Below are 13500 nucleotides of genomic sequence, written 5' to 3'. Positions count from 1 at the left end.
TGGCCAAAAGCCTGTGTTAGCATGGGCAACGCCATTTAGATGTAGTCAACTGGGTGGGACTTCCAACTTCATTGGCTGATCCCTCCTGATGACCCGGTTGGAGTCGTACTATTTCAAGATGGAGATGGCCTCAATGGCACTGCACATACTCTCACAGACGCCGTCATGACACAGATACAGAGATGTTATGTCTATCCAAGTCTATGGTCCTCGCCCATCACCTTATGTATTACTTCCCCCCAGTGTCAAGAAGTGACATCACAAGAAAACTAACCTTAGGCCTACAACACATAAATGGCTCAAAGATCAGGTGGGACCATTATAGCCAATGAGAGGGCAGATACGCGTGTGACACAGCCACAAAGTCAAAATTGTCTATTTCGTAAAAAAATCATGAAAACAAAAATTAGCTTTTTAGTCATAATTACATTTTAGCAGACGCTCTTATCCTAAGCGGCTTACAGTTAGTGAGTGCATACATTATTTTTTATATCCCCGTGGGAATCAAACCCACAACCCTGGCGTTGCAAACGCCATGCTCTACCAACTGAGCTACATCCCTGCCGGCCTTTCCCTCCCCTACCCTGGACAACGTTGGTTTAATTGTGCGCCGCCCCATTTGTCTCCCGGTCGCGTCCGGCTATGACAGAGCCTGGATTCGAACCAGGATCTCTAGTGGCACAGCTAGCGCTGCGATGCAGTGCCTTAGACCGCTGCGCCACTCGGGAGGTTAGGGTTACAGTTAGCAGTGTGGTAAATCACATTTGAATTATTGAAATTGTAGAAACAGGTGGTGCTTATGACTGTGGCAACTAGTGACGACCAGGCACAACTCCGATATTAAGTGTTTTTTCTCAAAGTTGCCGGGATGTCACATGTCCTACTTATATCAGTACACTCGTAAAAACCTAATCATTACGAAACTTTTATTCTATCAAATAAGCCACACGTAGCAAATAAGCCATTACATTTTTTGTTAACCAAATTCGACACACTCTCTTTCTTTTTTTTACCTCCAGCATCATACCACCCTGCATCCCACTGCTGGCTTGTCTCTGAAGCTAAGCAGGGTTGGTCCTGCTCGGTCCCTGGATGGAAGACCAGTTGCTACTGGAAGTGGTGTTGGAGGCCCTCTTTCCTCTGGTCTAAAAAAATATCCCAATGCCCCAGGGCAGTCTTTCGGATGGGACGTTAAACGGGTGTCCTTACTCTCTGTGGTCACTAAAGATCCCATGGCACTTATCGTAAGAGTAGGGGTTTTAACCCCGGTGTCCTGGCTAAACTCCTAATCTAGCCCTCATACCATCATGGCCACCTCATCATCCCCAGCTTCCAATTGGCTCATTCATCTCCTCTCCCATTGAACTATTCCCCAGGTCGTTGTTGTAAATGAGAAGGTGTTCTGTCAATTCATCTGGTAAAATAAGGGTAAGAAAATAAAAAGCTTGGTGAGCGGAAGAAAATGAAAAAATGCCACCTGCTGGAGAAGAAAGATTTTGGGCCTACTTATCCCTCTCCCTTCGCCTTTTCCTCTCTGGGAGAATACAAGGATGAATAAGGAGTGTTCGCACATTTTTAGACCAAATAATAAAACTCAAGATTTTGAGGATATCTGTTCCAGTCATATTTTAAACCTTTTTATTGTGACAAGCAACAGCCAGATTCGTCACAGTGTGTGTTTGTGTGTCATCTACCAGTCTAACAGTGTTTTCTCCTCCTCTCCTGTAGGAGGCAACAGCGTTAGAAGTGGTGTCCTGCAGTCAGGAGAAGGAGAGTCTGCCCCCAGAGAAGAGTCCCTCCAGTCCTGTTCACTCTGAGAGAGAGGCCTTGCTAGTTGGTATGTTCACCTAACAACATTACTATATTGTTATATTAACTTAGCTATAGAGGAGAAGATTCCCCCAATTCCTGTCCACTCAGAGAGGCCCTGCTACTTGACACGTTCACCTAACATAACTATAACGTCACTAGGCCTACATTATAACATTACTATAGCATTATTATAACGTTAGGTTAACCTAACATAAGTATAGAAGAGAAGATTCTCCCAAGTCCGGTCAACTCTGAGGAAGAAGCCCTGCTTGTTGGTACGTTCAGACAACATTACTGCAACCTTATAACAACATTTGTACATACAGAGGAGAACATTCCCCTAGCGCTATCCACTCAGGGAAAGAGGCCCTGCATGTTCATACACTTTTTGTTAATTTAACTGGTTATTTTTAGAGAAACTATCCTCAATCATCAAAGCTGGTTATTTGTGGAAAGCCTGGTTTTCCTCCCCTGGTTATTCCCAGTTCTCTGGGCTAGTTGACTGAGGCCTTCAGCACCTCTACTTTCTGATCAGCATAGCCTTATGGCACATTCTCCATTTCAGTGGAGGGTACTTTCCAAGGGGAACGGTTGGTCCTGGATCAAATTGGTTTTATGAAAGTGAGGTCTTGCTGAGATACAAGGGAAAGGAATTGTGGAGTTACGATTAGGCCTATGCCAGATGGCAGGATGCATACTATTTTGTGGTAGTGGGAGTTTTCTGTCCTGTCCCACAGTGCCTGTACAGTGGGGTTACTCTAGAATTATCATATATTTGGCACAGTTGGTTAGGTAGTCAATGAGGCACTCCCTCCCTCTATGCCGTCCCACTCTGGCTGCTCAGTGAGGTAGATGGCTGCTGAGGATTCTGGGTGTTCTCTCTGTCAGAATCGCTCTAAATGATGTCTTGTTTGAAGATTAAGTGAGCACCGCAGGGAAAAAAGGACATTGGCTCAAAAGTGAACTCACCTTCAACTGCATTGTCTCTCCTTCTAGAGGGCAAGATGAATACCAATGAGATTAACACTTAAAGGAAAGATTCACACATTTATTTTGAATGTTATACAGTTGAAGTCGGAAGTTTACATGCACCTTAGCCAAATACATTTAAACTCAGTTTTTCACAATTCCTGACATTTAATCCTAGTAAAAATGCCCTATCTTAGATCAGTTAGGATCACCACTTTATTTTAAGAATGTGAAATGTCAGAATAATAGCAGAGAGAATGATTTATTTCAGCTTTTGTTTCTTTCATCACATTCCCAGTGGGTCAGAAGTTTACATACCTTCAATTAGTATTTGGTAGCATTGCCTTTAAATTGTTTAACTTGGGTCAAACGTTTCGGGTAGCCTTCCACAAGCTTCCCACAATAAATTGGGTGAATTTTGGCCCATTCCTCCTGACAGAGCTGGTGTAACTGAGTCAGGTTTGTAGGCCTCCTTGCTCGTACACACTTTTTCAGTTCTGCCCACAAATGTTCTATAGGATTGAGGTCAGGGCTTTGTGATGACCACTCCAATACCTTGACTTTGTTGTCCTTAAGCCATTTTGCCACAACTTTGGAAGTATGCTTGGGGTCATTGTCCATTTGGAAGACCCATTTGCGACCAAGCTTTAACTTCCTGACTGATGTCTTGAGATGTTGCTTCAATATATCCACATAATTTTCCTTCCTCATGATTCCATCTATTTTGTGAAGTGCACCAGTCCCTCCTGCAGCAAAGCACTCCCCACAGCATGATGCTGCCACCCCCGTGCTTCACGGTTGGGATGGTGTTCTTCGGCTTGCAAGCCACCCCCTTTTTCCTCCAAACATAACGATGGTCATTATGGCCAAACAGTTCTATTTTTGTTTCATCAGACCAGAGGACATTTTTCCAAAAAGTACGATCTTTGTCCCCATGTGCAGTTGCAAACTGTAGTCTGGCTTTTTTATGGTGGTTTTGGAGCAGTGGCTTCTTCCTTGCTGAGCGGCCTGTCAGGTTATGTCGATATAGGACTCGTTTTACTGTAGATATAGATACTTTTGTACCTGTTTCCTCCAGCATCTTCACAAGGTCCTTTGCTGCTGTTCTGGGATTGATTTGCACTTTTCGCACCAAAGTACGTTCATCTCTAGGAGACAGAACGCGTCTCCTTCCTGAACAGTATGACGGCTGCGTGGTCCCATGGTGTTTATACTTGCATACTATTGTTTGTACAGATGAACGTGGTACCTTCAGGCGTTTGGAAATTGCTCCCAAGGATAAACCAGACTTGTGGAGGTCTACAATTTTCTTTCTGAGGTCTTGGCTGATTTGTTTTGATTTTCCCATGATGATTTCCCCATGAGGCACTGAGTTTGAAGGTAGGCCTTGAAATACATCCACAGGTACACCTCCAATTGACTCAAATGATGTCAATTAGCCTATCAGAAGCTTCTAAAGCCATGACATTATTTTCTGGAATTTTCCAAGCTGTTTAAAGGCACAGTCAACTTAGTGTATGTAAACTTCTGACCCACTGGAATTGTGATACAGTGAATTATAAGTGAAATAATCTGTCTGTAAACAATTGTTGGAAAAATTACTTGTGTCATGCACAAAGTAGATGTCCTAACCGACTTGCCAAAACTATAGTTTGTTAACAAGAAATTTGTGGAGTGGTTGAAAAATAAGTTTTAATGACTCCAACCTAAGTGTATATAAACTTCAGACTTCAACTGTATATCGTAACGGTGCACCTCTGGGCAATGTTCTATCGATTTCCGGGGTCATTTCATGTTTTTATGTGTATCTGAGCTATTGGGCGTTCAAGCAGGCAGAAATACAGCAAGAATGACGTGTTTTGCAAAACATTGTCTTTAAAAAGAAGAGAAAATGGACTAATCTCTGATCTAGAAACTGATTCAAAACAAAGACACAGGGAAGGAAAGAACAGATGCTCTGCCTTTTTCAAGACTTGATGTTTGATAATAACAAAGCACTTTCTATTGAACTTTCTCGAAGAGTGGCTCAATATCTAGGCTAGGCTATAATTGCACATTCAGTTAGAAAATTAAACAGTTGACTCCATCAACTATGAAGTTAGCATTGTCGATTAGCATCAATATGAACTATAGATAACTAGGCTTTGGAACAGAGCAAATACAACTAAACATAAAGTGCTGATTGATTTGCTAGAATTGATTTGGACATTTGGAGGTTTTTGTACCCAATCAAAATATATAGACTGATTTTAAGTTATGCTTTTCTGTATATCATTGGCCCAAGCCCAGCCATTAAAACACACTGTTTTAATGGCTTCTGATCAAAGAGTTGAGTTTTCCTCCAGTGTCTCACGTGGTGTGTTTGTTTTCTGAGCTGGCTCCTCAGTGGGCTATAAGATGTTATTACACAGGGGTTTAGGACTATCAGTAGTGCATGATCATATCAATTAGCTGATAGCAGATGTTATTGTTCGGATGAACGAAACCCTGTCGTGTGTGTGTGCGTGTGTGCGTGTGCGTGTGTGTGTGTGCGTGCGTGCGTGCGTGCGTGCGTGCGTGCGTGCGTGCGTGCGTGTGTGTGTGTGTGTGTGTGCGTGTGTGTGTGTGCGTGCGTGCGTGCGTGCGTGCGTGTGTGCGTGTGCGTGCGTGCGTGTGCGTGCGTGCGTGCGTGCGTGCGTGCGTGCGTGTGTGTGTGTGTGTGTGTGTGTGTGTGTGTGTGTGTGTGTGTGTGTGTGTGTGCGTGTGTGTGTGCGTGAAGCCCCATGCTGCTCTGATCAGAGAAGCTTTAATGCGGAGAGCAGCATCAATGTCTTCATTAAACACTTCTCTTAATCTAGACGGTTCAAACAAGAGTCTTCCACAGAGCTGGGAGTGTTTTGGAGAAGTCAGGCACACTTAAAGTGTCCAGATACATTTTCACTTCAGTCAGACAAGATGAGTTTAGTAGAGTGGTCTCTTGAATGTGATGTTCTCGCCTGCTTTCATGTTGGACAGATGGGTGAATGAATCAACACTCAAACTTAATGTTGTTAGTTAGCTATAGATTAGCTATACGTTAATGGTCTACAGTTTGATACAATGGATGGCATGTTCTCATTGGCTTTCATGTTGGACAGATGGGTATATCAACACTCAGGCTGAATGGAATGATACTGTAGTATAACATTAGTGTTTGCGTTATAGTTCTAAAGTAATAGCCTATACTACTGCATGATAAGATGGGTGAATCAACCATTATGTATAATGGTTATAGAGTTATAGGTATAGAGTAATGCTAACGCCAGTTTGATTGACAGCTGTATTGAGGTATCTCTTTCTCCTTCCTCAGGGATCATCTCTACGTTCCTCCATGTGCACCCGTTTGGAGCCAGCATCGAGTACATCTGCTCCTACCTTCAGCGGCTGAACACCAAGGTACTGCTGGCACACACTGACACTGACACACACACACTGACACTGACACACACACACTGACACTGACACACACACACTGACACTGACACACACACACTGACACTGACACACACACACTGACACTAGCCAGGTTTCCATCCAACCATTTCATGCGGGTGAATTACCTGACTCATGAAAAAAGTCACGCCTGGGCTGAAACAGGAAATGCCGGTACAATTGTATAAATGTCGACGGACAATTTGTTAGTTCGACGTGGTGGGATCTTTTTGTGTTGGTAAAATGTATTATGCGAGGAATGGCGGTGGAAGCACCTTTATGTGCAGATATTGATATAATAACCATCGTATGGAAGTAAACTTGGAGTGATGCAATGACATGTTGTATGGTCCTCCTACTATGACTCGAGAAAGCATGCAGTTTATTAGGCTACAGATGAAATAAGTTATGATGAACTTCACAGGGTGGTGAAAGTGCACGGTGATGAGCTTAATGCTCCTTTCCAATAAATATCAAGGGTCTTATTCTGGTGACATGATGATCGATGCTTGGCTGCCGTTTGACAAGTACAAATGATCTCGCTCTTATCCATAATAATCTTATCGTGTAGGTAGCATACCCGCTCTGCATCTGCGAGCTGTTGGCTAGAGCACACGTGCCAAGACCAGAGTGGGCACATGTCCTATATTACGTAACAGTTTTTGTGACAAAAACGGGGTACTGGTACAGAGTCAATGTGCGGGGGCACCGGTTAGTCGAGGTAATTGCGGTAATATGTACATGTAGGTATAGTTAAAGTGACTATGCATTGATAGTAAACAGAGAGTAGCAGCAGCGTAAAAGAGGGGGTGGGGGGGTGGGGTGGGGGGGGGTCACAATGCAAATAGTCCGGGTAGCCATTTGATTACCTGTTCAGGAGTCTTATGGCTTGAGGGTAGAAGCTGTTAAGAAGCCTTTTGGACCTAGACTTGGCGCTCCGGTACCGCTTGCCATGCGGTAGCAGAAAGAACAGTCTATGACTCCTGAGGGGGAATAAGCTTTGTCGTGCCCTCTTCACGACTGTCTTGGTGTGTTTGGACCATGATAGTTTGTTGGTGATGTGGACACATCCGATGAGCATCGGAGCCGGTGTAGTGCGATTCAATCTTAGTCCTGTATTGACGCTTTGCCTGTTTGATGGTTCGTCGGAGGGCATTGCGGGATTTCTTATAAGCGTCCGGGTTAGAGTTCTGCTCCTTGAAAGTGGCAGCTCTACCCTTTAGCTCAGTGTGGATGTTGCCTGTAATCCATGGCTTCTGGTTGGGGTATGTACGTACGGTCACTGTGGGAACAACGTCATCGATGCACTTATTGATGTAGCCAGCCCAACAAAAGTTTTCTTTATGTGCACGACGTCATCATAATGCACAGCCTTTTATCCGCAAAAAGTCCGTTTGATGGAAACACATCTCTGGTGGGAAAATGCGCATATTTTTAATGCTGATTTTTGAATATTCGCAGGAAAATCTTGCTACTGACACACACGCATGATGAGCAGCAGGAGCCATCCTGGCGCACTATTCCAACACACACACACACACACAGAAACACAACACAGCCAGTTTAGCAATACAGCCATCCTGGCACCACACACACACACCGAGCACAAACTTGGAATAAACACCCTTACTGGACTGGCATACAGTATGGACCTGATGTATGCCAGGGCCACACAGTGCAGTTGGAGCACCCTTGTGCAGTCAGCCTCCCCAATGCAATTTGAATCATCCCCTTGTGACAGCAGAGCCCCATCTTGCAGCAAGAGTTTCCTCATGCAGCCAGATCCTTCTCATCTAATTTGATCCCCCTGGTGTAGGCAGGCCCCTCTCGTGATGCTGATCCTCAGGTTTGGGTTGAAGCAAAGGCAAGTCCCACTGCCTCCACTCTCTGTAGCTATCTTAGACATGAATATAGGATATTTCCTTGTATCTCCCAGTGCTCTTGAGGAAGTGTCTGAGTGTAATTTCCCTGGACACTGAGACCTGTTAGATCTGGATCATTCCTGTCTCTCCCTGACAGAGCTGAGCAGTTTCATTTATTCTGACACTTCGCTTAAACACCCGTCTCCACATGTTGGCCTCCTCAGGGGCCTTCCTTGGTTCTCACCTCTGCTCTCATCTGCCAGACAGATTCTCTTCCTTTCTCTCAACCACATATACACTGAGTGTACAAAACATTCCATGACATAGACTGACCAGGTAAAAGCTAGGATCCCTTATTGATGTAATTTGTTAAATCCAGTTCAATCAGTGTAGATGAAGGAGAGGAGACCGGTTAAAGAAGGATTTTTAAACCTTGAGACAATTGAGACATGGATTGTGCATGTGTGCCATTCAGAGGGTGAATGGGCGAGACAAAATATTTAAGTGCCTTTGAACAGGGTATGGTAGTAGGTGCCAGGAGCACCGGTTTGAGTGTGTCAAGAACTGCAACGCTGCTGGGTTTTTCACTCTCAGCAGTTTCCCGTGTGTATCAAGAATGGTCCACCACCCAAAGGACATCCAGACAACTTGACACAACTGTGGGAAGCATTGGAGTCAACATGGGCCAGCATCCCTGTAAGGTGCCAACCCAGGGGGGCATAGTAGCCATGTCTTGCCTAAACCAGGCTGGACAAAAGCATGATTTGTACACTGTGTATATGACCGCTATGCTCACTGCCACCGCCGCAAGGCCTTCAGATATAATATATGTCCACTCTCACTCTACCTCCATGATGAGGCCCTCAGACAAAGGACTAAGGGACCACCAGCCCACCTCCACCAGGAGGCCTTCAGACATGACTACTCTTAGTGCTACCTCCATGAGGAGGCCCTCAGACAAAGGACTAAGGGACCACCAGCCCACCTCCACCAGGAGGCCTTCAGACATGACTACTCTTAGTGCTACCTCCATGAGGAGGCCCTCATGTATATATTGTATGACCACTCCCCCCGCCAGCTCATTAAAACCTCTCTGTGCTCATCACCACACTGACTCATTCCTTCTCTCTCCTTTTGGCTTTTCCTCTCTGTCTGTGGATGTTTTTGTTCCCACGCTACCTCTCTGTAACACCACACAACAAGCCCACAGGGCTTTGTCAACAGTCCTTGCTGGATTCACCACTAACAACATTACTCTCTACTTATCTACTATGTTCATGATGCACTGCTACATTGTTAATGATGATACACCATTGACATCTCCACGTTAGTCCTTAATACATACTGACAGGTTTACCCATCTGGTTCTTACAAATGTGCTTTTTCTCTGCATAAAATTATACAGTGCTTCCTACTGTCATTGTTTTGTGTAATCTCACCTTTTTAAAGTGATGCTATATGCTAATGTTGTGCTATTGCATATGTAGGTGTGGGTTTGTGATGTGTATTGTGTGTGTGTGTGCGTTTATTGTTTGTCACTTAGATCAGTTTCTCGGAGATGTGGGGCTCTTTGAGTCTGTAGGAGTGTGTGTCAAATCTGTGTGTTAAGTTTGTATTGTGTTTGTACATGTGGGAGTGTATGTATCAAATCTGTGTATTTACATTGAGTGTGTCTGTGTTTCAGATAAACACAGGGGAGGTGGATGCTCTCCTGGGTCGGCTGCCCTGTACCTTCAGACAGGAGCTGACAGGGGTGGGTGCCAGCCTGGAGAAACGCTGGAAGTTCTGTGGCTTCGAGGGCATCAAGACCACATAGAGCATTACAGGGACACAGAGGAAACAGCATAGAGCTCAGGCTGAACTATGAGGACACTGTATTATGCAGACCGGTACTGGTACCTGGGATGTTTGCTCACCGGTCCCTGCGATGGTTAATTGGCCTTGATTTAGTCAGTTCTTAAGAGCTAGTTATAATGTAAACAGTTTGCTGGTCCCAGGCACAAATAAGTGGCTGTATTACTAGGACACAGAAGTAACAACATAGAGCTCATGCTGCAGAGCAGGCTGTGACACTGAGGAAACAGCCTCTCTGTATGGGTGACAGAGAGGGTGACTCGTCTCCAGGGTGATGGAGAGCTAGACAACACCTCCAAAGCCACGATGCTCTGCTCTGGGACTGACTTTGCAAAGCCTCATGGGATCGAACACCATACTGGGAGTCCCAAAGGAGTATCAGTTCTAAGGTGCCAGGGCATTGGCTGTTTGTCCTTCACATGGGCAGACCAGACCATTCCCAGAGCATCTAATTTGTTAACTCTGCTGTCACTCAGCTAGGAATACTACCCAGGGAGGTTATCAGGGTCTGCTGAACATTTTCAACCTCCCACCCCTCTGGCCTCTCTCACTCTCTCTTTTTTCGTTCCTTGTTTTTATAAATCTATGAATAAAAATTGATATATTTCTTCATTTTCTGTAAAAGCTGTTAACAGTTGCATAGATTGATTTGTTTTACTACTCTGTAAATGCTTGGATGATATTTTTAAATTAAAAATTAAAGCAATCTGAAGAATTGAGAATAGAGTTTTATTGAATAGAGTCCTTCTCACTGGCACTTAGGCTATATACCAGTAAGCTGCTTGTATATGCAATGTGTGTAGATGTGGTATGTAGCATGATTGTGAGCAAACTGCTAATCCAGGACCCCAGCCACACGAGGAGCCTTCAACCTGCCAGCCTCCGGACATGAAGCCTCAGAGGTACACACTATCTCTCTCGCTCGCAACTGCTACTTTCCATTAAGCCTGTGCCGAGCCATAACTTGAGAGATGCCTGAGACCGTAAGTGACTTGAGGCCACCTTTTGTGATGCTGGTTTTGTTCCCTCTTAGCTCTGCCCAAGGCAAAGGCAAAGCATCATCACACTTACAGAGAAACACGCTCTTGGGATTATCTTAATGAAGCATAATTATCTAATTATAAAGGCAGGTGCGAGTGTGTATGTGCCTGCATGTGTGAGAGTATGTGCTTGTCTGGGTGAGCATGCTTACATGTGTGTGTGTCACGTCTACTCCCGCTCCTCCCCTCCGTTGTTCGATGTCGCCGGTATACTAACCACCGGTGCTGGGATCCATCATTACGCACACCTGGCATTCATCATTACGCGCACCTGCACGTCATCATGAGGCACACCTGGACTCCATTAACTCACTTATTACCTCCCCTATATCTGGCACTCCCTTAGGTTCTTTCCCCAGTCAGTATTGTTCCTATGGTTATGCATAGACACTACTGTTATGTTGTCTCGTTCCATGTTTGTTGTTTTATTAAACGTTTCACCTGCACCTGCTTCTCGACTCACAGCGTCTTCGTTACAGAATACTGACTCCAACAATGGAAGCAGCAGGAAAAATATTTTTCTCCCAAACGGTCGACGAGCAGCACCATGACCAGCTGGCACAACTGGGGACGGCTATGGGAAAGGTTATTCGCAGTGTGCAACGTCTCAAACATACCCGGGAGGCATTGCCGTCAACTAGCGGAGGATACTCTACAGCCAGTCGACCCAGCGAGCCAGGACAACAGCCCATTCAACAACCCGCTCAGGTCAGCGATGCCCGTTTGTCCCTCCTGGATAAATATGACGGCACACCATCTAAATGCCGTGGCTTCCTACTTCAGTGCTCCCTCTACTTTACGGACCAAATGGGAGCTCCCACCACCGAGAGGTCCAAGGTTGCCACGGTTATTTCTCTGTTGACTGGGCGGGCGTTGGAATGGGCCACGACCTTCTGGGAGAGAGGAGAGGAGGAGCTAGATTCATATGAGGGGTTCATGGCTCTGTTCAAATGCATCTTCAATCATCCCCCGGAGGGCAGAGAGGGGGTGAGCGCTTACTCCAATTACGGCAGGGGGACCAGACGGCTGCCGAGTACGCGCTCACAGTAGCAGCATCCAGTAGCAGTATCCAGTAGCAGCATCCAGCGGCTGGAACGAGTCAGCGTTTCGTACGCTATTCAGAAGAGGTCTGCGCGAGGAGGTGCAGACGGAATTGGCCTGTCGAGACGACAACCTCTCCTTGGACGCACTCATTGCGATGGCCATCCGTCTGGATAACCTACTTCGGGAGCGTCGGTACTCTCATCACTTCTCTCCCTCCCTCAGTGAACACTCTGGATCAGAGCCTGAACCCATGGAGGTAGGTGTCACACGCCTCCCCCCGGCGGAACGACGCAGACAGAGACAGCTGGGGCTCTGTCTGTATTGTGGTCAAGGAGGGCACCAGCTCCAGCGGTGTCCAGCACTTTCTAATCCGGGATCCACAAGAGCAGAGGGACGGTCACGTGATCTTCCACCTCCTTGGGCAGGAGTGAGTATTCCGTCTTCATCCCTTTCTGCTAAACTCTTTTTGGTGTCCATCACACCAGTTGACTGTCCCTCATGTACTGTGTCTACCGCATTAGTGGATTCCGGTGCCGCGGGGTCCCTTGCCTCCTCTCTTAACATCATCTCATACCCGCTCTCCTCTCCTTTCCCGGTTCAAGCCCTCGATAATCGGCCACTAGGAGCCGGAACCATCACACACATCACCCAACCACCTACCCTCACCGTGGAGTCCATTCATCAGGAGAACATACCCTTCTTCATCACCAGTGCACCAGGTCACAAGATCATCCTCGGCCTCCCTTGGCTTCAACGCCATAACCCCACCATCTCATGGTAGAGGATTAGAATCACAGACTGGTCACCCGAATGCCGGAGGACTTGCTTCCCCATCCCCTGTGGTTCCACGTCGGTTGAGAGTCCTATGGTTGCCCTTCAGCCCAACATCCCGGAGGTATACCAGGACCTACGGAAGGTATTCTCCAAGACCTGCGCCACCTGTCTTCCTCCTCATCGCCCCTGGGACTGTGCCATCAACCTGCTGGTAGGGTCTGCGCCTCAGCGCAGACACATCTACCCTCTGTCGGTGGCTGAGACCCAGGCCATGGAGGATTACATCCAAGAGGCGCTCCAACAAGGTTTCATCCGCACGTCCACTTCTCCTGCGTCGGCTGGTTTCTTCTTCGTGGCCAAGAAGGATGGAGTGTTACGTCCATGTATTGATTACAGAGGACTCAATGAAATTACCACGAAGTACCGTTACCTTCTCCCGTTGGTGCCGGAAGAAATCGAACAGCTCCGCGGGGCCCGGTTCTTTACCAAACTGGACCTGCGGAGTGCATACAATCTCATCCGCATCTGGGAGGGGGATGAGTGGAAGACTGCATTTAGCACGATGTCTGGTCACTACGAGTACTTGGTGATGCCTTTTGGTTTAGCCAATGCTCCGTCAGTGTTCCAGGCATTCGTTAACAAGGTGTTCAGGGACATGCTCGTACACCAGGTGGTCGTGTATATCGATGACATCC

The 13500-nt window shown here is 46.3% G+C and overlaps 1 protein-coding gene across 1 annotated transcript in view; it reads left to right on the top strand.

Annotated features, from left to right (window-relative positions):
* LOC311105316 (ecto-NOX disulfide-thiol exchanger 2-like) overlaps positions 1-10664 on the top strand; it is a 397866-nt gene extending 387202 nt beyond the window's left edge. Inside the window, exons 16-18 of the mRNA XM_084147429.1 lie at positions 1729-1837; positions 6110-6195; positions 9778-10664. Coding sequence (XP_084003555.1) covers positions 1729-1837; positions 6110-6195; positions 9778-9909 — 327 coding nt within the window. The 3' untranslated portion in view covers positions 9910-10664. The remainder of the gene's footprint in view (positions 1-1728; positions 1838-6109; positions 6196-9777) is intronic.
* The last annotated feature ends 2836 nt before the right edge of the window (positions 10665-13500 follow it).

The sequence above is a fragment of the Coregonus lavaretus genome (assembly GCF_964263955.1).
Source record: "Coregonus lavaretus genome assembly, chromosome: 29".
In the NCBI taxonomy this organism is placed as follows: domain Eukaryota; kingdom Metazoa; phylum Chordata; class Actinopteri; order Salmoniformes; family Salmonidae; genus Coregonus; species Coregonus lavaretus.
The sequence above is the reverse complement of the archived record's forward strand: the minus strand, read 5'-3'. Positions and strand labels throughout refer to the sequence as shown.